The sequence below is a fragment of the Scyliorhinus torazame genome, chromosome 21 (assembly GCF_047496885.1).
Source record: "Scyliorhinus torazame isolate Kashiwa2021f chromosome 21, sScyTor2.1, whole genome shotgun sequence".
Classification (NCBI taxonomy): domain Eukaryota; kingdom Metazoa; phylum Chordata; class Chondrichthyes; order Carcharhiniformes; family Scyliorhinidae; genus Scyliorhinus; species Scyliorhinus torazame.
Window position 1 is genome coordinate 51,077,789 of NC_092727.1, and position 22,110 is coordinate 51,099,898.

Here is a 22,110-nt window from a genome sequence, read left to right on the forward strand (position 1 = left end):
ACCTTAGGGGAGGAGTGTATGCAGGAGACAGCTGGTGAAAGTCAGAAGAGCAGACAGTGCAAGTGGGTGTGGATCATAGTTTAAACCAGTAGTGAGATTAGCTATAGATGAGTGGAGTTAGATGTTATTAATCAACTGTATATTCTTAAGGAACACATGTCAAATCCAAGTTAGTAGTGTAAATACATTCATAGCTTTGTTTAAGTTAAAGCCATGTTGTGGTCTTTGTGAACACTACGCCAACCATCCTGAAATAAGCAACACAAAGAATACCACAGTCCCTAACCCAATAATACTAACATCTTGGGGGTCTAACCTGGAATCGGTGGAGCAAGTGGAGTAAAATAGAAGATCAATGATAGGTGGGAAGTCAGTAGAGATTTGACAAAGCCGTCATGGGCACAAGACAAAAGGAGTGTTAATGGTAATTAACACAGTGTTAAAGACTAAAGAAGGTGTTGAGAGTGGCATTAAGGTAAGATAGCAAAATGTGCCAACAACAGAACAAAGTCAGCGGTCTCTGAAAGCCAAACTTAAGAAGAAGAGACAGATGACACTGTGGAGAGGGTGGAGCAGTGGTGGTTTGGCGGGGGAAGGTTGTGAGGGCAGTAGGTGGGGGTGAATGGATTAAAAAGATTGGATTTGAAAAGGGGATCAAGATGGAGGAGAGAGTTCATGGTTTCTTTAGACAGTCCTGGAAACAGTGGCTTGAACAGGGCAGCACGGTAGCACAGGTGGTTAGCACTGTGGCTTCACAGCGGGAGCGGCCCAGGTTCGATTCCCTGCTGGGTCACTGTCTGTGCGGAGTCTGCACGTTCTCCCCGTGTCTGCATGGGTTTCCTCCGGGTGCTCTGGTTTCCTCCCACAGTCCAAAGACGTGCAGGTTAGGTGGATTGGCCATGATAAATTGCCCTTAGAGACCAAAAAGGTTAGGAGGGGTTATTGGGTTATGGGGATAGGGTGGATGTGAGGGCTTAAGTGGGTCGGTGCAAACTCGGTGGGCCGAATGGCCTCCTTCTGCACTGTATGTTTTATGTCTATGTCTATGTATTTTCAGTGGTTGGGTCCTGCTCCAGGAGGAGATCGTCAGAGGAGTCTCGGAGTTGGTGCTCAGCCTCTGCAACGTCGTTTAGACAGTCCCGGAAATAACAGCTAGAAATGTTTTGATCTTTTCTGAGCTCCCACCTATCCCTGACCTTCTACTTTGCTCCACCGACTCCACTTCCTCTGAAAACAGTATAATATCCATCACATTTCTCCCTCTCTTTTGTTCTGAAGAAGTCATACGGACTTGAAGCGGAAACGCTGCTTCCCTCTCCACAGATGGGGCCAGACCTGCTGAGTTTATCCAGGATTTTCTGTTTTTATTTCAGAATTCCAGCTTTCACAGTATTTTGCTTTTAAATCATAGAATAGAATCATAGAATTTACAGTGCAGAAGGAGGCCATTCGGCCCATCGAGTCTGCAACGGCTCTTGGAAAGAGCACCCTACCCAAGGTCAATGTAGTAAACCTCTGTGTAATGTTCTTGTCTGATAGCTTGATTTATATTACAAGAACACTTGCAGCAAAAAGCTATAAACAATTTATCAACATTATCCATGGGTCAAATATATACAATCAACAGATGAATAACATTATGAACATGGTAAGATGTTCTTACTGTGCTCACCCCAGTCCAACGCCGGCACCTCCACATTATGAACATGCACAAGCAACCTCGCTCCCAGCTGACGTTAACCTGTGATGGTTGCAGATGGAGACCATGGTGGACATTTCAGTCAGGCTGAAGTCCTGCCTTAGCTGGTTCCATGACTGGAGCATGGCTATTTGCACTGGGTTTGACAGGGGTGGGAGTGTTGCTGTGGCAAGAGCCCGGAGGGACGTCCCGGCACTATCCTCCATCCTTGCCAATTTTGCTTCGGGCTCCCTTACCCATCCCCTCACTCTTTCCGCTGTGGCCACTCAATAGTAATATTGCAAGTTTGTGAGGGCAAGGAATCCCATGCTTCTCTTACTCTTTAGAATGTTTTTGGGGATCCTTCGATTCTTCCCCTCACCACCCCCCCCCCCCCCCCCCTGCACCCGCACACACACACACAAACACCATGATCATTCTGTCTATTGTGGTAAAGAAGGCCGTGGGGATCTGAACAAGAAGAGTATCCTGTACAGAACGTTCACCTTGACGCCTGCATCCTCCCCGCCAGGGAGACTGGGAGTGTGTCTCACCTCTGAGGTCCTTCTTTACCTCCTCCACTGGAGTAGTGATGTTCCATTTGTGGATACGTTTCCAGTCGTGGGCATTTTGGAGCCCCAGGTAGCGGAATTAACTTGTCCGTGTTCAACGGCAGTCCCTTCAGCTCTGTCCCTCTCTCTTGCGGGTTCACTGGGAAGATTTCACTTTTGCTCAAGTTGCGTTTGCAGCCCGAGAAAGTTCTAAACTCTTTCCTGAGCATCATCATCCCCTCCAGGCTGTTTTGGGAGTCTGAGACGTAGAGGAGTAGGTCACCTGCATAGAGTGAGACTCTGTGCTCTCTGCCCCCACTCTGGATCCCTTTGCAATTCTTCACCACTCTGAGGTCGATCGCCAGTGTTTAGATCGCCAGAGCAAATAGGAGCGGGGCCAGCGGGCATCCCTGCCTTGTGCCTCTGTGCAGCTGGTGACGTACGTCTGCATGCTGGCCATGGGATTGTTATGCAGAAATTTCACTCAGGCGGTGAACCCAAACCTATCCAGTACTTCTATGACTGGTCTAGGTACTGATGCATTTTTGTGATTATCGCCCTCGGCTGCTTTCTGGTCTTGGTTTCGATAGGAGCGACCGGTGAGCTCTGTCTATATCTGGTGGGTTGAGGAAGCTGTCCCTTCCCACCAGGTTTCACAACATTTGGGCCACATAATCCGTGGGGTCCCTGCCTTCGGTTCCCTCTGACAGGCCCACTATCCTTAAGCTCTGGTGCCATGACCGGTTCTCCTGATCCTCTACTTTCCCCTTTAAACTTCCCTGCATCGCCACCAACCTCACTATCTCCTCTGTAGAGGAACGATGCGGTCGCTCTGATCCATTGAGGCTTTTTCCCAATTCCTTGATGCTGTTCCCCTGGGCCTCCAGTTGTCTCTTTGCTTTGTCCAGGGACACCAGCATGGTGGCCAGGGCCTCCGCGACTGCCACCCTGACCACAGCTTTAATCACAGTCTTGATTTCCTCCTTGAGCTCCCTTAACTTTCTCATGAGGAACTTCCTCCATCCAACCTCCAGTGGGGGAGCTCCGTGTGCGGTTTGCTGGCCTCTCTCGTTCTGGTATGGCCAGCACTTGCTCACCTCGTGTGTCCATCGACTCGACCGCCTGTTCCTCCTGGCTCCTGCTGCTTTATGTTTCTCTGTGGCCTCTGGAGCTACTTTTGCTCAGCATTGACTCTTGTGCTGATACTTTTTTTCCCTGTTTTTGTGGCTATTTTGAGTAAAAGAGACTAATTATAGCTACTTTGGAGGAGAACCACCTTTTGTGCATCTGCTCAGCACATCCCCATCATCACAAGTCTCACATACTTACCCCCTTGGCCCACCATGGGGTCCACCATGTCAGAATCCCGTTTGAAAATACTTGCTTCAATTTCTGCGCGCATGAATCCCAGGCAAGTTGGTCGGAGCATCATGGAGGGAGGGAGAATCTGGCTTCCAGCTCATTAATCAGGTACAGGGTTTGAATGATCCATTTGCATGTTACCGCCGGTGTGGGACGTGTAGCCCCCTGCTGCCGCTGGCGAGGGGCCGGAGCATTAGAACGGGATCGGCGCCTTAGCCTGACGTTTGATTCTCCACCACATTGGGAACCCTGCTACAGGCAGCAGGTGGTGGACAATCCACCCTGTGGTCTCACTAATGCCCTATATAACTGACGCATAACATCAGTTTCTCTTATAATAAAGGATAACATTTCATTAGCCTTCTTGACTATATGTTGTATCTTGTCATGTGAGAGTACCTTTAAGAAATGGGTGTTTATTACTGCAGTGATGTCAGACTGTGGGTGGAGCTGGGCTATCTGTCAACTTTTAGTTTCACTTTGAGGAAAGCTTGGGTGTGTCTGTGTTTTTTGGTTTTGTTTCAGTGTTGGAGATGCAGCCAGCCAAAGAAGGTGTAATGTTGTTCTCTCTGCCATGTAAAGACTATCTCTTGATCATTTGGTGAATTCAGAGTGATAACTGTTCTCAGTAGTGAATTTAAACCTGATGTGCTTCTGTTAAAGTTTTTTTAAAAACGTCTTATGGATGTTAAAAGGAAAGTTTAAGGATTACTTAGTGTTGTATTCTTTGGGGGTTCTATGTGAATTGATGGTTGCCAAGATGTTCACTGTATATTTTAAAAAGGTTAACTTGAGTTCTTAGAATAGGCATTGTTTTGCTTTAAAAATTACTTTTCGATTTCTGCTGTACAACACCTGTAGAGTGGGCCATGTGCTCCCCATACCACAATCTATTAAAAGTTTTGGGTCAGGTGAGCTCCATGATATACTTTGGGGTTCTCTAAACCCTGGCCCTTAACAATCTGCATTTCAACTTTTTTGTGGGTCATGCACTCGCACACCTAAATCTCTCTGTACCTCAGCATTCTGCAGCCAGCCTCAGTTTAAGTAACATTTGCCTTTTTATTCTTCCTGCGAAAGTGAACAACTTCATATTTTCCCACATTATACTTTGCCAGATTTTCGCCAATTTACTCAATTGATCCATATCTGTCTGCAATCTCCTTATGTCCTCCACACAATGTATTTTCCTTCCCCTCAACCCCAGCACAAACTGGTGCACAATTCCATTTCTCACATCCTGCAATTTAAAAAAGACCCATTTATGCATACTCTCTGTTTTCTGCCAATCGGCTAATCTATGCAGGTCAATATGTTCCCCACCACAATATGTGTTTCCATGTTCTGCAGTAATCTTTGATGTGGCAACTTATCAAATGCCTGATGGAAATCCAAGTATAGCATGTTTACAGGTTCCCCTTTATCCACAGCACGCCTTCAAAAAACGTCCATAAATTGGTTAAACATGATTTCCGTTGCACAAAACCAAGCTGACTCTTCCCGGTTCCCTTGAGTTTTTCTAAGTACCCAGCTATACCTCTTGATGGAACTTTTCCAGAATGTAGTGGATTTTGGACTATTAACACCAACTCATCTACTGCCTCATTAGCCATCTTTTTAAGACCTGACATGAAATCTACAAGGACCAAAATACTTTTACAACCCCACCCCCAACCCCGGAGCTCCATCAGTTTGCTCAGTACCACTTCCCTAGTGATTGCAGTTTCACCAAGTTCCTCTCTCCCTTCCACCTCCTGATTTACAGCTATTACTGGAATGCATTTTGTAGTTTCTATAATGAAGACAGAAACAAAATATTTGTTAATTTCATCCACCATTTCCTTATTATCTATTTTTAACTCACCATTCTCACTCTCTTTATTTACTCCCTTCATTTTTGATACGTGTAAGAATCTATCCGTTTGCAATATAAGTTTTACATTTCTTGCAAACTTCCTCCCGCACTCTAATTCTTTTCTCCTGAGTAACTGTTTAGTCATTCCCTGATGTTCTTTCTAACAAGGTAATGCTGGAGTTAGAATATGTCCCAGTGGGGTCAAGGGTAGAATCTATTTTGCGAAGGAACAAAAATGTTGCAAATATACTTCTCAGTGTAGTCTCGGGGGTTCTGCCTAGTGGGAAAGACGCAAAGGAAGAAACTTGCAAGGAAACTACAGAGAAGTGCAAGAATTATAGGGTAGTTATAATGGAATATTTAAATTATCTGAACATAGACTAGGATAGTAGTAGTGTAGAAGGAAGAGAGGGGCAAGAAATCCTGACGTGTGTTCAGGAGCATTTTTTCACAGCCAAACGTCGGGAGTCCAATGAGAAAGGTGGCAATACTGGGCCTGATCCATGAGAATGAGGTGGGTCAAGTGGATCAAGTCTCAGAAGGGAAATATTTAGGGAAGAGTGATCATTATATCATAAGGTTTAGGTTGGTTATGGAAAAGGGCAATGAGCAATCCAGATTAATAATAATTAACTGGGGGAAAGACATTTCAATGGGATAAGGATGGATCTGGCCCAGATAAATTTGAATTAAAGATTAGCAGGCAAAACTGTATCTGAACAAAGGGCTACCTTTAAAGCCAAGATGGATAGAACGCAGTTAATATTTAACTTCTATGAACGGCAGACAAATAGTGCTTATGATATGTGTTATGTGGATAATACAATTGTTCAGAGGGCAATTGACAAAATCAAATAAGAGAAACAAAGACAATGTATGAAAAGGTTGGAAGAAAAGGAGTGGTGCCGACTGGGGACCAAATGGGATTTATACTCAGAGGCATGGGGCAGAGCTGAGCTATGTAATGAATGCTTTGCACCTGTCTTTACCAAGGAACAGATACTACCTAGGCCATGTTTAAAAAGAAAAAAGTTCAGATATTTGAAGGATTCGTAATTGATAAGGAGAAGGCATTGGATGGTCTGTCTGTATTTAAACATTGATGAGGAACCTAACCAGATGGGATGGAACCAGGAACATTAAGGAAGTGAGAGTGGAAATTGTGGTAGCACCGGCCCTAATATTTGAGTCTTCCTTAAACTCAAGGTGGTGTCAAGGGACTGGAGAATTGCAATCAAAAGGGTGTAAAGGTAGATATAGCAATTATGGGCAGGCCAGATTAATCTCGCTGGTGGGGAAGCTTTTGGGAACAATAATTCAAGACAAAATTATCCACAGTCCAAAGGCAAAGCCACCTAATCTGGACAATTTTAAACTGTGGGAGGAAACCGGAGCATCCTGAGGAAACACATGCAGTCACAGGGGGAGAAAGTGCAAATTCCACACAGTCACCCAAGGCTAGAATTGTACCTGGGTCCCTGGAGCTGTTAGGCAGCAGTGCAAATCACTGTGCCACCGTGCCACAAGCCGCCATTGTCAATATTGCAGAGCTCCTTGTAGTAGGATGGACATTCTGAGTTGCTCAGGGGAATGCTCCGGGTAATCAGAAGATATTTAACAATTAGAAATCCTCTTTCCCGATTGATTTATCGATTGGTTCCAAAATGCTTTTACGCCGGTGGGGTTTCCCTGATTGATTGTCTCTGCCACCCCCCCCCCCCCACTCCGCTCTCTCTCCCCCCCCTCCCTCCTCTCTTCCCCCCCCCTCCCTCCTCTCTTCCCCCCCTCCCTCCTCTCTACCCCCCTCCCTCCTCTCTCCCCCCTCCCTCCTCTCTCTCCCCCTCCCTCCTCTCTCCCCCCTCCCTCCTCTCTCCCCCCCTCCTCCCTCCTCTCTCCCCCCCTCCTCCCTCCTCTCTCCCCCCTCCTCCCTCCTCTCTCCCCCCTCCTCCCTCCTCTCTCCCCCCCTCCTCCCTCCTCTCTCCCCCCCTCCCTCCTCTCTCCCCCCTCCCTCCCCCCCTCCCTCCCCCCTCCCTCCTCTCTCCCCTCTCTCCCCCCCCTCCTCCCCCCCTCTCCCCTCTCCCCCCCACTCCCCCTCACAGCCCCCTGTCAATAATGCAATGGGAATTCTGACTTTAAGAGTTGGGATCCTCATTTGCATCAATTTAAATCTGCGTATCAGGGATTTACGCCTGATTGTAACCTCCCCCCATGTTAAGTTGTCCATTCACTTTGTGGTCAGGGCACATTTTGGAGGTTGGGGTGGGGTGAGTTCCGAGGTGAAGCATGTGGGGGTGGAGTTCTTTTGGTGGTGGGGCGGGGTGGTTTCCATTTTTACTTTTTAAAATCGGGCTGCCCTTAAAAAAACAGCACCCCGAGCTTTTATAAACTGCATTCGCCCCATCAGGTTGACATGGTGGGATTCGCTGCCTTCACTTTTTTTTTGACAAAATCTTTAAAAATACAGTTGGAAATGCCAGCAGCATAGCCAACGGGAAACCTGGGGTTGGATTCTCCGTCGGCGGGATCCTCCGCTTCACCGGCAGCGCACTCACACCCGCGGATTTCCTGACGACTGGTGTGTTCCCACAATAGGAAACCCAATTGGTCAGTTGCTGGGATGGAGGATCCTGCTGCTGGCGGGGGAGCGCCCACCGGAAAACGTGTGCGGTGGGACAGGGAATGCCGCCCCCTGTGATTTTCCCACCCGAGATGACACTTTGGCAAACAATTGGCAAGATTCTGCCCATTGTCCTCATAATCTTGCTGGATAATGCCAGCAGTTGCTCCACAGCTTAGAAATGGGAGCTGGTTTGTTCTGCTGAAGATAATTGTGGTTAAAACGTCTAATTTATGATACCAAATATGAAGCATCATCTCTTTTATACAAAAACCTGTCTGTGTTTTATTATAGACAAGCCACACAATGTTCAACCTGGCAGTCAAACAATCGCAGTGAACAAATCCTCCCAAAGTAAGCCGCCTATTCATTTCCTCGGGATTTCAGCCGTTCCACATTTTGACTGTTTGCTACATTCTAATCTCTTGCCTCCTGATCTTGTGTTTTCTTTTTCAGATTTATTCGCAATACCAATTTATTTTTAAGCATTGATGGTGATTGGTGGAAGAAACCGAACTATCTGTTTCACACATTCCCATATGGGATTAAGGGAAATGGTGAGTAACCTTTAAATTATTATGACAGTCCACAATCAAACCTCACAAACCAAATGAGAAAGATTTTTTAAAACTAGGAAGGGGTTTGGTAAGGTGAACAGCAATGGAAACTCATTGAAGAGGGGGTGGGATGTGGGCTAGTCATCAATTTAATATTGCTCATAAGAGGAGAAGGGTTCCAGATGTTTTGCCGCACAGGCATTGTACCCTTTGCCACAAGGAAGATGAACCATAAATTCTTCCACCTTTTAAAGGAAAAAATATTCAAACTTGAGGAGGATGCAGGACGAGAGCGAAATGCTTGAAAGTGGGATTAGTTTTACTTTTGTGAAGAGCCAGTATAGATATGACAACCTGAATGGTCTCCTTTTGAGCTGGAAGCTTCTACACTTGTGGGATGTAGATTTTGGTGATTTGGTCGGCTGTATTTCATACAACTGTGATGAGAATTCAGAAAGCTCTGCATTGGCTCAAAAGCCTTTTGTGATTTACAGAGGTTGCAAAGTGTGTGATATGAATGCAAGCTTTACTCCTATTGACCTGCATGCCTGGGATTGGTTTAACACAGTGGGCTAAACAGCTGGCTTGTAATGCAGAACAAGCCCAGCAGCGTGGGTTCAATTCCAGTACCGGCCTCCCCGAACAGGCGCCGGAATGTGGCGACTAGGGGCTTTTCACAGTAACTTAATTGAAGCCTACTTGTGACATTAAGTGATTATTATTATTATCATGTGTTTATTTTTTGTTAACGTTAACATTTCCGATCTCGCAAACTGGAACGATGAGAACAATACACACCCAATACTTTGATGACAATGTGTAATTTGATGAAGTTATGTGTACGGTTCAGATAAAACACAATGGATGGGTTTCTCCGCTGCCTGACGCTGAAATCGGGAATGGTGATCGGGAGGAGAATGGCTCCCAACGCCGTAATCGAGGCAGGTGCCGGATCGTGATGCTCTGCCCCCTCAAAATCGGTGTCATCCAGAAGCGTGCCATGTGCAGTCACAACCCCATTGGAATGTCACGTGTGGTTCCAGTGGTCGGTAGCCTGGCGTGCTGGCTGCGGAGAGAGAGAGAGAGAGGACATGCGAACAGTGTTCAGCGCTGCCACACTTGGCCAAGATCCTGGCCGCTGGCCGGGGGGCTTCTGCCAGGGCTGGGGGGAGTGGTGTGGGGTGGCCAGGAGGTGGGCTGTGGGGTCGGGGTGGGCGGGTACGCAGTCCAGCATGGCCGCCGCAATATTTTCCGGGGCGACCAGTGCGTTGTGGAGAGTGTAGACATGCGTGGCTGCAGCTCGTCGGCCCTGCGTATGTGCAACACAGGACCCGGCGATTCTCCAACCATTTTCCCCGCGTTCCAGGGGTGTTTCACGTGCCGCCGGTCCTAGCCCCTCACCGGTAGCGGAATCGGTGAGGGTTTTGCACCGATTTTCCCGTTGTGAAAAGGCACGGATCCCTCCGTTGGTGTCGGCAGTTGGCCGCAGAATCCCGCCCGAGGTAAATGGATGTTCCATTATCGGCGTCTCACCCATAGCGTTCTTGCGGCGGGCGGGCCGGGAGAATCCAGCCCTAGTGTCGACATTACAGGTTTAAAGGCCTGGTACATCTGTCCCGATTTTAAATTCCACTGACTTCAACCAGGTGAGCTAATCCTACAGTGCACATTTTACACCACTGTCTCTGGTCAGATTGACATACTAAGTGACTTAATATCCCTTCCAACAATGTTTTTCATTTTCTATTTGTGACATTAATATCTTTGCCTTTGGTAAGTTCCACTCGTGATGCTGTCAGCTGAGTCAGAATCTAGTGTAGCTGGATTTCTGCATTTTGACACCGACTTGACTGAATTTTCTGTGTAACTATACACAAATAACTGTGAGGCTCAGTTATATCTACAGTAAATTCTGGGCTATTATCTGATTAAATAGCAACGGGTAACCTGTGCAATTACTTGAAAATTTCCTGCTTACACAATGACGCTCTGTTAGGTGATTTTAAGTTTTAACCACCGTTAAGCTGTCTAGTCAGTCGTTGAATGGGCTTTACATGCTGACTGAGAATCTCACCCAGTAATCATTGTGGAAAAGCCATTAGGAGTCCCAAATTAATCTGTTGCTTTTGAGGTTTGAAGATAAAATGGCTCCAAGTCAAAATAGAAACAGCTCGTCTTCATTTCCCTTTTTTTGAAAGCCTCCTTAAATCTTGGAAATGGAACATCTGGGATGTGATGCCTTTGGTATGGTATCCCGAGAGTGTCGACTCGTGTGTCAAGTCTGAAATGTGATGGGCGCTCTCAAAACCTTGATGTTTGTGTAATGGGAAGGAGCAATGAGAGGGGGAGTCACACACACCCTAAAACATTTTTGTGTAAGGGTAAACATTTTCTTTATCTTCCAGAAGTGATTGTCAAAAAGATATTGGTCCGAACAGAATCCCACATGCCAGATGAGATAGACAGGTAAATTCTGGGATCCAACTTTTCAGGGCAATGTTCTCAATATGTTTTATTACTTTTGACCTCCCATTGCAGAAATGTCAGTGAACAGATCGTGTGTAGAGATTAGAATGCCTTTATACAGCACTTTGGGACAGTAAGTTAAGGTTAATGTGTAATAGGAGCTGGAATTCGCAGGCAGTTGCAATTCACTTTTCCCTCTGGCAACACACCCAAGCCGACGGACTGTGGCTTCACAGCGCCAGGGTCTCAGGTTCGATTCCCCGCTGGGTTTCCTCCGGGTGCTCCGGTTTCCTCCCACAGTCCAAAGACGTGCAGGTTAGGTGGTTTGGCCATGCTAAATTGCCCTTCGTGTCCAAAAAAGGTTAGGAGGGGTTATTGGGTTACGGGGATAGGGTGGAAGTGAAGGCTTAAGGGGGTCGGTGCAGACTCGATGGGACGAATGGCCTCCTTCTGCACTGTATGTTCTATGTTCTATGTAACACGTGGCTGGGCAACCAGAAAATCCAGCACAGGGCCACCATTGCCTCTGTCAGATATTTCCAAATGCATTCATGTTGCGTGATGGAGGATACAACCAGGACAACATCTCCTTGGAAAGTCTATCAGGCCTCATTAACTTACACACTTAAAGAAGTTGTGATCTGTGCGTCGTCTCGATATCCTCTATGGATGAGGAAAAGTATTCCTCTGGTGAGAATAAGGTACCGTGTTATGCTCACATTGTGAGCTCACATTACGCTTTCCATTGTGAGCCATGAACGGCCGCTCCTGCTTCTCTTGTGGCTTTGGCATGCTGGCTGCGGTCGCAGCCTATGCTGACCTGCTGTACCATTGTCAGGGTTGTGGAGTAGAGGTGCCTTGAAATGCCGCTCAATCTCTTTCACTTGTTTTTTAAAAATTTAAAGTGCCCAATTCTTTTTTTTTCCAATTAAGGGGCAATTTAGTGTGGCCATTCCACCCACCCGGCACATCTTTGGGGTGTGGAGGTGAGTCCCACGCAGACTTGGGAAGAATGCGCAAACTCCACAAGGACAGTGATCTGGGGCCGGGGTTGAACCCGGATCCTCGGCGCCGTGAGGGAACAGTGCTAATCACTGCACCACCGAGCTGCCCCCGATTTCACCTCTTTTATTGGAGGCATTGCGGTTACCTCCTGGGTGTTTAGTTGGTCTGACCATTGAGAGTTTTCCTGGGCCTGTAATGAGAATGGATAACGCCACACTGCAATCACTCTGGAACGTTTCTGTCTCACAGGTCTTTGCAGAATTCTTATATATGTTTAAATACTGCAGATGTTGCAAATCTGAAATAAAAACGGAAGATGCCGTACCCCCGTGGTGCGGCGATTCGCAGCGGAGGAGCTCATAAGGCCATAAGACATAGGAGCAGAATTAGGCCACTCGGCCCATTGAGTCTGCTCCGCCATTCAATCACGGCTGATATTTTTCTCAGCCCCATTCTCCTGCCTTCTCCCCATAACCCCTGATCTCATTTATTAAGTCAGTGGCAGGATCCTCTGTTGTTTGCAGCCTCCCCAGCGGAGGGAATATCCCGCCGGCAGGAATGGCTGGAAAATTTCAGCCAGCAGGCCTGGCAGCATCTGTGGTGAGAGAAACGCAGTTCACAGTCCAAATCGGTAGGACTCTTCTTCGGAGCTCGGGCTTATAATGAACTTAATTGGGTTTGAAGGTTGCATGAGAGTTGAATGCAAAATAAATACAGTAACCATTTTCATAAAACACTCTCAGAAAGACTTCGGAGAATAAAAATTAACCAGGTATTTTGAAGAGAATGATTCAGGAAATAATATTATATGACTTGATTGTGCAATATTTTATTTATCAATTTCCAAAGAACTAGGAGTGGTGGAACACAGGAAAACAATCTGTTGAAGATAAATTTAATCAGCAATCACTATAGTTAATGCCAAATGTTACCTCACACATGTCAAGAATCATCTACTCGGGAGTTGTCTCGCAAATTCTAGGAAAATATAATAAATTTGCTTCAGCTGATAATAACTCTTACCTCTGGTGCAAAATGTTACGAAAATAAAGATAGGAGGTGTGCTCTCGGCTAACAGAAGAAGTTGTCATTAGGATAAGAATATAATTGGAGGTGGAATGAGGCCTTAATTAGGTACTAATCACCCAATTAAGTTGCCCCGTTAGCATCTGCGCAGGAAGAGCATCCATGAGACATCTTGGGCGTCATTCTCCGACCCCCCAGAGGGTCGGAGAATGGCCGTTGGCCGCCGTGAATCCCGCCCCCGCCGGTTGCCGAAGTCTCCGAAGGGAGAAAGGTCTGCGGGGCGTTAATGTCTCCGCTGCCGCGGAGAATGTCACGGGTCTGCGCAAGGCAGCCGATTTTCGGCCTTCCGATATTCTCCCTTCCGGATGGGCCGAAGTCCCGTCGACGTGATGACCGTTCACGTCGACGTAAATTAAACCTCCTTTTCATCGGCATGACCCTGTGCTCCAGGTTCACGCCGACCAGCGTGGAGGTGAGTGACGGCCTGGGGGGTTGGCTCTGGGCAGGCGATGGCGTGGCCGCAGTCTGAATGTGTGAGGAGAGGTGTGTCTTGGGTTGTGTGTGTGTGTGTGCGGCGGGGGGGGGGGGGGTGGTAAGAGTGGGCTGGGCTCAGGGGGAGTGCCGGGAGGGGGGTCCGTGCCGGGGAGGGGGATGGGGGGGTCCGTGCCGGGGAGGAGGTTGGGGGGGGACCGTGCCGGGGTGGAGGTTGGGGGGGGGGGTCCGTGCCGGGGAGGGGGATGGGGGGGTCCGTGCCGGGGTGGAGGTTGGGGGAGGGTCCGTGCCGGGGAGGGGGATGGGGGGGTCCGTGCCGGGGAGGAGGTTGGGGTCCGTGCCGGGGTGGAGGTTGGGGGGGGGGTCCATGCCGGGGAGGGGGATGGGGGGGGATCCGTGCCGGGGAGGAGGTTGGGGTCCGTGCCGGGGTGGAGGTTGGGGGGGGGGTCCGTGGCGGGGAGGGGGATGGGGGGTCCGTGCCGGTGAGGGGGATGCGAGGGCAAGTGAGTTGGTCCACCTGGCCAGGTGCCAGCCTCCAACAGTTGGACCCATGCGGTCCATGCCACCTGGCTGGGGGGAGGAGGGGATATGGGCAATGATGACATGTCGTCGTCCCCTCCCCCCCACCAGGCCGTCATGTTTTCCGCTCATCCTGCGATGTTGGCCGCCGTGGCGGCAGCCGCTAATGTCTATGTTGCCCTGGATGAGGAGGAGGAGGAGGAGGAGGAGGAGGAGGAGCGTGCCAGAGAGGCGGCGCAGGCTGCCGCAGAGGGACAGGTGGCAGCCGCCCAGGCTGGAGGGACACCTGACCGACAGGACGAGGAGGGGGAGGAGGACGTCGCGGCCCCACGGCAACGGAGGCACCCGAGGGCGCCCCGTGTGTACCGGCCCCGGCAGTCATACCAGGACCTCACGGACCCGGAATGCAGGAGGAGACTCCGGATGAGGCGGGAAACCGTGGCACACATCTGCCACCTGCTGGCACACCTGTCACCGCGTGGCACTGGCGGGGAACACCCTCTCCCCGTGTCCGTCAAGGTTACGGTGGCCCTGAACTTTTATGCAACGGGGTCATTCCAGGCACCGAGTGGGGACCTGTCCGGCATATCGCAGACATCGGTGCATCGGTGCATCCGGGCAGTGACAGATGCCCTATATGCCATGGCGCACCGCTACATCCGCTTCCCCGTGGACTGGGCCAGCCAAGATGCCCGGGCCGTGGGCTTCTCTGCCGTGGCCGGGTTCCCCATGGTCCAGGGCGCGATCGATGAGATGCACGTCGCCGTGCGGCCACCTGCAGATAACAGGGCCGTGTTCACCAATAGGAAGGGGACCTATTCGATGAACATACAGGTGGTCTGCGACCACCGCATGATGATCCTGCACGTCTGCGCCCGTTACCCAGGCAGTGTACACGACTCATACGTGTTGTCGCGGTCATCCATCCCCGGCATGTACGAGGGACTCCATCCCCGGCTGAGGGGCTGGTTGCTGGGCGACAGGGGCTACCCATTGCGATCGTGGCTGATGACGCCTATATGGAGGCCACGCAATGTGGCGGAGAACCGCTACAATGATGCCCATGTAGCGACAAGGGGAGTGATAGAGAGGTGCTTTGGCGTGCTGAAGATGCGTTTCAGGTGCCTGGACCTCTCTGGGGGCGCCCTCCAGTATCGGTCAGATAGGATCGGCCGCATCATTGTGGTGTGCTGTGTCCTGCACAACATAGCCCAGCAGAGGGGCGATGTGCCGCAGGCAGAGGAGGGCGGAGTGAAGGAGCAGCAGGAAGAGGCGCAGTCCTCCCCAGATGAGGGGGATGGGGGTAATGGTCAGGGCAGATGGGGTAGACACAGGCGGGTGGCTGTCCACCGTTACCGGCTGGCTCAGCGGGGCACGGGACAGGCTGATAGCCGCCCGCTTCACTGACTAGATGGGCGTGGGAATCGGGTAGTATGGCCACAGACCGCACACCATGGCAACAGCTGACCACCCACACCCCTCACCCATCCACCCACCCAGCACCCTCACCCCCCTCCCAACCCCACCCACCCCATCCGCATGCACACCCCCCCCCCCCCCATTGCCGATCCACCTGCGGCACAACGGGCCGGGCTCACACAGTTGCGGGTGGACGCGTGTCTATTGCAGGCCATGGAGGATGATGACAACCGCCCTGCGATGAGCTCCTGGCTCCACATCGTTGGACTATGTCTGACCCATGGCCACAGTACCACCATCCACCCGGACCATCCCAGCATGCGGCTGTGACACTGCAGCGCACGTCCCGTCCTCTGCCCAGGGGATGTTGATGGCGGCCCAGGGGGAAGGGGGCAGACTCACCTGGGGCTGAGGTAAGACCACCCCTCACACACACACTTGCGCTCAACGTACATGACACCCCCGCACGCTTTGGACAGAGCACAAAGGCAGCTTCTGTAGGTGTAACATTGACTTTAATAACTAAACGTGCCCTATCCCCCTAAAACTCATCTGTGCCCTGCACCTGTGCCAACTTACTCAGTGTCTAATTGTTTGGCCTTACGGGCCCTTTGACTACGTCTACGTGGTTCCCCAGACGGTACAGCAGAACTGGAGGTGGACTCCTGTGATTCCTGCCCTCTGACACTGGATCCCTTTGGCGGCCGTTTCCTGGGGCGTCCTGGCCTAGATGGGCCAGGCTGCAGCCCGGGCGACTGGGATGGCGAGCTGCCAGGCTGTCCTGCCCGTTGCCCACCCGATGCACCTGGGACGGAAGGGGGGGGAGTCCAAGGTGTCGCGGTGTACCGGGTCCTCCCCTACAGGGGGAGCCGGGACGGACCACACCACCTCCTCCTCCCTCGGGTGCCCGATGGCCCCCAGGCCTCTACATGGGTGGGGGATGCGAACGGACTGGCCATCCGACACCCCCCCGACATCTGACGTTGCCAGTCCTGGAGGCCCGTGCTGGTATCGTCAGGGTTCTGCAGGTTTGCAGCCATGGAGCCCAGGGGGTTGGCAAACCCTGTCTGTGACAGTGCGACGTCGGCTCGCACATGGCCACTGGTGCCGATGCCCTCAGCGATGGCCTGCAGAGACTGGGCCATGGCCTGCTGAGACTGGGCCGTGGCCTGCTGAGACTGGGCCATGGCCTGCAGAGACTGGGCTATGGCGTTGAGCGCCTCTGCCATCTGGCGCTGGCACTGGCTCATGGCCTCCTGTGAGAGGGCAGCCATGTCCTGGGCCACAGACGCCGCCTGCACGGGAAAGCCCCAGGCCTCGCAAACCGTTCCCATGTCTGACACCGTCGCACCCATTGCCTCCACCGCGGACGCCACCCGTGCGGTGTCAGCCTGGGTGGCACGCATGACCGGCACTACTCCCAGCGCCTGGACGTGGGTGGACTCCTCCACCTGCGACTGCAGTCGCCGCAAGCCGGCCGTCACCCTCTTCGCTCGTCTCCGGGTCGGTGGTTGCTTCGGATCTATGTGTGGGTGTGGTAACTCCAGGAACCCGGGATCCATCTGGGCGGCAGATGTTCGCTTGGGCTGGGCTGCCCTCCGACCGCCCGACCCCTCTGCTGCTCCTACCTCCACCTGCTGTACCGGGACGGCTGTGTTGTGCGCACCAGTGAGTGTAGCAGACGCCTCATCACTAAAGTGCCCAACCGAGGTGAGTGTTTCTGCGATGGTGGAGGGTGTTGGTGACAGCAGTGGCGTTGTGTCATGCTCTTCGTCCCACTCTGAGTCCATGGCACTTTGGGGTGGGGGTTCGTCTCCACCCATCCACTCTGAGTCACTGTCCGGTATTTCGTCTTCCTGGGTAGTGCTGTCCCGGGTAGGGGTGTCCTGGGCAGTGCTGTCCCGGGTAGTGGTGTCCCGGGTAGTGGTGTCCCGGGTAGTGGTGTCCTGGGTAGTGGTGTCCTGGCTCGGATGTGACGGGGGCCTGTGGCTGCCCCCCTCGCCGCTGGGTGGTCGCTCCCGCACGTGACGTGGGTGTCGTCTCCCTGTTGCTCCAGGTCTCTCCGTCTCCCGTGGTGTGCGAGGGGCATCCTGCGGGCGTCGCATGCTGGAGGGTCCGGGTCTCTCCGTCTCCCGTGGCCTCCGAGGGGCATCCTGCGGGCGTCGCATGCTGGAGGGTCCGGGTCTCTCCGTGTCCCGTGGCCTCCGAGGGGCATCCTGCGGGCGTTGCATGCTGGAGGGTCCGTGTCTCTCCGTCTCCCGTGGTGTGCGAGGGGCATCCTGCGGGCATCGCATGCTGGAGGGTCCGTGCCTCTCCGTCTCCCATGGTGTGCGAGGGGCATCCTGCGGGCGTCGCATGCTGGAGGGTCCGTGTCTCTCCGTCTCCCGTGGTGTGCGAGGGGCATCCTGCGGGCGTCGCATGCTGGAGGGTCCGTGTCTCTCCGTCTCCCGTGGCCTCCGAGGGACATCCTGCGGGCGGTCTGCATCTGCGGGGATGGGTGCCTGGACGTTTGGTCCTGCGATACACAATGAAGCATGCATGGTTAGACATCAGGCAGTGATCAGGTGATATGGGGGAGGGGAATATAGGGGAGGGGGGATATGGGGACGGGCTGTCGGTGGCTCACTTGCTAGTACGCCCCCGACCTCTGCATCAGCAACCTCCCGGTCGTCAGGTCCGCCAGCCAGTTCCAGGGCCCTTTCCTTGTGTTCGGTCAGTGGCCTCTCATCAGCGGGGCCTCCTCCAGTCCTCACATGCTCCCTATTGTTGTGTGCGCGCTTCTCCTGTGGGGGGGGGGGGGTGGCAGGGGTAAAAGGCAACACTGTTAGGCAGGTATATGAATGCACGCCATCGGTTGCGCGTGCATTGCAGAGGTTAAGGTTAGGGCTGGATTCACTTGGGGATATGGGGGATATGGGTGAGGGGGGGATATGGGGGAGGGGGGATATGGGGGAGGGGGGATATGGAGGAAGGGGGGATATGGAGGAAGGGGGGATATGGGGGAGGGGGGATATGGGGGAGGGGGATATGGGGGAGGGGGATATGGGGGAGGGGGGATATGGGGGAAGGAGGGGGATATGGGGAGAGGGGATATGGGGGGAGGGGGGATATGGGGGAGGGGGGATGGGGGATGGGGGAGGCTCACCCTGCCTGCTCTGACGAGGTCGTTCACCTTCTTGTGGCACTGGGTGCCTGTCCGTGGTGTCAGGGCCGCAGCGGTGACGGCCTCTGCCACTTCCTCCACAGACGCCGGCTGTGGCGTGGGGCAACTCTGCGGCCGTGCCCGGGATACAGGGCGTCCCTCCTCTGCTCCACCGCGTCCAGGAGCGCCTCCACATCCCGTGACTCGAACCTCGGGGCTGAGCGGCGGCCAGCCATCCAGTCGGGTGTTCCGGTCGGGTGTTCCGGTCGGGTGGGGGGGAGCAGCGCGGCCTTATGAGTCGTCACGCCGTGCGGCGCGTATGACGCTGCACGGCGTGAACCACTGCGCAAGCGCGGATCCCGTTACGTCGCTGCTAGCCCATTTCGGGCCGGAGACTTCGACCCTTTTTTCCGACGTGACGCAAGTCGGATTTGCACCGTTTTTTGCGCCGATCGGCAGACCTTCCGCCGATAACGGAGAATTTCGCCCCTTACTCCAGACTCAGTCGAGTGGAGAAGGGGGGGGGGGGTGGCTGTGGGGTCCCCCCACTTACCCCCAAACCCTCCTCTCACCTCCAAAATCATCACGAGAGAGGAATATTTAACTGTGCCAAGGTCTCTATTATCGATACAGTAAATGTGACTGGCAGATTTCCAGAGGTTTCAATTGCCATCTTCCTCATAGATTCACAACAGGATTGATTCAAACCTTGTGCCGAAGCTTTACTTGTCAGTTTACCACCCTTCACCTTGTTCATGTTGTAATCCTTTATTCAAGCACTGAAGCACTGATCTTTCGGGGCATATCTATTGGCAAACGTTCATGTGAATTGACCCATTTTAACAATGGAGTTTTCATATTGTTTGTAACAACTTTTGAATGTTTGGCTCCAATGTTTTATTTGCACAAGTTGACTCTGACAGGAGTTAATTCTATCATCCAATGTCACAGACACCAGTTTCAAAATGTGTATTGACAATGCCCATCCTTCCCCGCCACCTGTTTGACACTAAGCACTGTTTAATACATCTGCGCAGAGCATCGGCCTTTAATATCGGAGAAACAAACAGCCCTAGAACTTTCCAGAATCCCTGTGATCCTCCAAGTCTGCTCCCTTTCCCTTACTTCCTTCCCCCCACCATTGAGGGCTTTGTGTTCAGAGCTACCTGGGCCCGAAGATCTGGGATTCACTCTCTAAGCCTCTTCCCTCCCCCTCCCCTCACTTGCTCCCCTTAAGACATTCTTTAAATTCTAACTCTTTGACCAGACTTCTGGCAGCCTGTCCTAATGTCTGATTCTTCAGATTGGTGTCAATGTTTTTTGTCTGTCACACTCCTGTGAAATGGATCGTGATGATTTGCTATGTTAAAAGTGCTACATAAATGCAGAATGTTGTTGGTTTCCAAGCTTTAACTGATGATTATTTTCAAGTTACTAGTACCTCCATTCAACTGACAGAGTAACATCCACCAATGCATCGAGCATTCACTCCACTGGTATTCACAGCAATAATTTCCAGGCTTCCGGAGAATGAACAGGGGCTCCAACTGCTGCTCTTGAACAATTAGAAAGTGGGAAATTCTCTGATAAAAATGGTTCAAGTTTACAATGACCCCAGATGCCCTCATTGTTTTTTTTTTCCATAGGATGGTCAGGGATTGTTTGCAATGGACATTTGGCAGGTTCCACCTCTGCTTCATCCTATTAATGAATACATTTAGGCATTGAGTTTCCACCACTTTAGTACTTTATTGCAAAAACACAAGACACAGTACTTACAAACAGACAGTCCATTGGATGAGCATCAGACACCCTGAGCTTAACATCGGATATCTTTCTTTCAAGCTTCTCACAGCTCACTGAGACACACCAATGTTTACACACTAACCTGACAAGCTACCGTCTCCACGATTGTTTGTGTGTGAAACTACAGGAAAGAGTATGAATGAAAGACACTTTGATGGGTTAAAAAGAAAAAGACACAATTCACATTTATATAATGCCTTTCACAGCCTTCGGGCACCACAAATCACTTTACAGCTTTTGAAGTATAGTCACTGTTGCAATATTGGAAACACGACACCCAATTAATGTTCAACAAGTTTCCAAAACCAACAACATGATAGACACTGGTTAACCTGTTTTATTAATGATGTTGGTTGAGAATTTAACGATGGCTGGGAAAATGCCTCCTGCTCTTCTCCAGGATTGCTCCTCCTGCTCTTCTCCAGGATTGTTCCTCCTGCTCTTCTCCAGATTGTTCCTCCTGCTCTTCTCCAGGATTGTTCCTCCTGCTCTCGCCAGGATTGTTCCTCCTGCTCTTCTCCAGGATTGTTCCGCCTGCTCTTCTCCAGGATTGTTCCTCCTGCTCTTCTCCAGGATTGTTCCTCCTGCTCTTCTCCAGATTGTTCCTCCTGCTCTTCTCCAGGATTGTTCCTCCTGCTCTTCTCCAGGATTGTTCCTCCTGCTCTTCTCCAGGATTGTTCCTCCTGCTCTTCTCCAGATTGTTCCTCCTGCTCTTCTCCAGGATTGTTCCTCCTGCTCTTCTCCAGATTGTTCCTCCTGCTCTTCTCCAGGATTGTTCCTCCTGCTCTCGCCAGGATTGTTCCTCCTGCTCTTCTCCAGGATTGTTCCTCCTGCTCTTCTCCAGATTGTTCCTCCTGCTCTTCTCCAGGATTGTTCCTCCTGCTCTTCTCCAGGATTGTTCCTCCTGCTCTTCTCCAGGATTGTTCCTCCTGCTCTTCTCCAGATTGTTTCTCCTGCTCTTCTCCAGGATTGTTCCTCCTGCTCTTCTCCAGGATTGTTCCTCCTGCTCTTCTCCAGGATTGTTCCTCCTGCTCTTCTCCAGATTGTTTCTACTGCTCTTCTCCAGATTGTTCCTCCTGCTCTTCTCCAGGATTGTTCCTCCTGCTCTTCTCCAGGATTGTTCCTCCTGCTCTTCTCCAGATTGTTTCTCCTGCTCTTCTCCAGATTGTTCCTCCTGCTCTTCTCCAGGATTGTTCCTCCTGCTCTTCTCCAGGATTGTTTCTCCTGCTCTTCTCCAGGATTGTTCCTCCTGCTCTTCTCCAGGATTGTTCCTCCTGCTCTTCTCCAGGATTGTTCCTCCTGCTCTTCTCCAGGATTGTTCCTCCTGCTCTTCTCCCGGATTGTTCCTCCTGCTCTTCGCCAGGATAGTTCATGGTTTACTTACATGTTACAGACACCAGCTCCAAAAGTGCAATACTCGCTCTGTACTAGCAACATTGGAGCACGAGTAGACCATTCAGTCCATCGAGGCTGTTCTGCTATTTTATACGATTCATCCACTTCAATGTCTTTCTCCCCCACTATTCCCATATTCGTTGTTGTCATTGGTACTGAGAAATGTATCAATCTCTGCTTTCCGCATTCTCAAAGACGGAGCTTCCACAGCCCTCTGGGA

At 51.3% G+C, this 22,110-nt stretch overlaps 1 protein-coding gene across 1 annotated transcript in view; it reads left to right on the forward strand.

The window, feature by feature from the left end:
- LOC140398054 (CMP-N-acetylneuraminate-beta-galactosamide-alpha-2,3-sialyltransferase 4-like) overlaps positions 1-22,110 on the forward strand; it is a 125,755-nt gene that overhangs the window by 10,944 nt on the left and 92,701 nt on the right. The window contains exons 5-7 of the mRNA XM_072486266.1: positions 8,358-8,417; positions 8,520-8,620; positions 11,026-11,086. Coding sequence (XP_072342367.1) covers positions 8,358-8,417; positions 8,520-8,620; positions 11,026-11,086 — 222 coding nt within the window. The remainder of the gene's footprint in view (positions 1-8,357; positions 8,418-8,519; positions 8,621-11,025; positions 11,087-22,110) is intronic.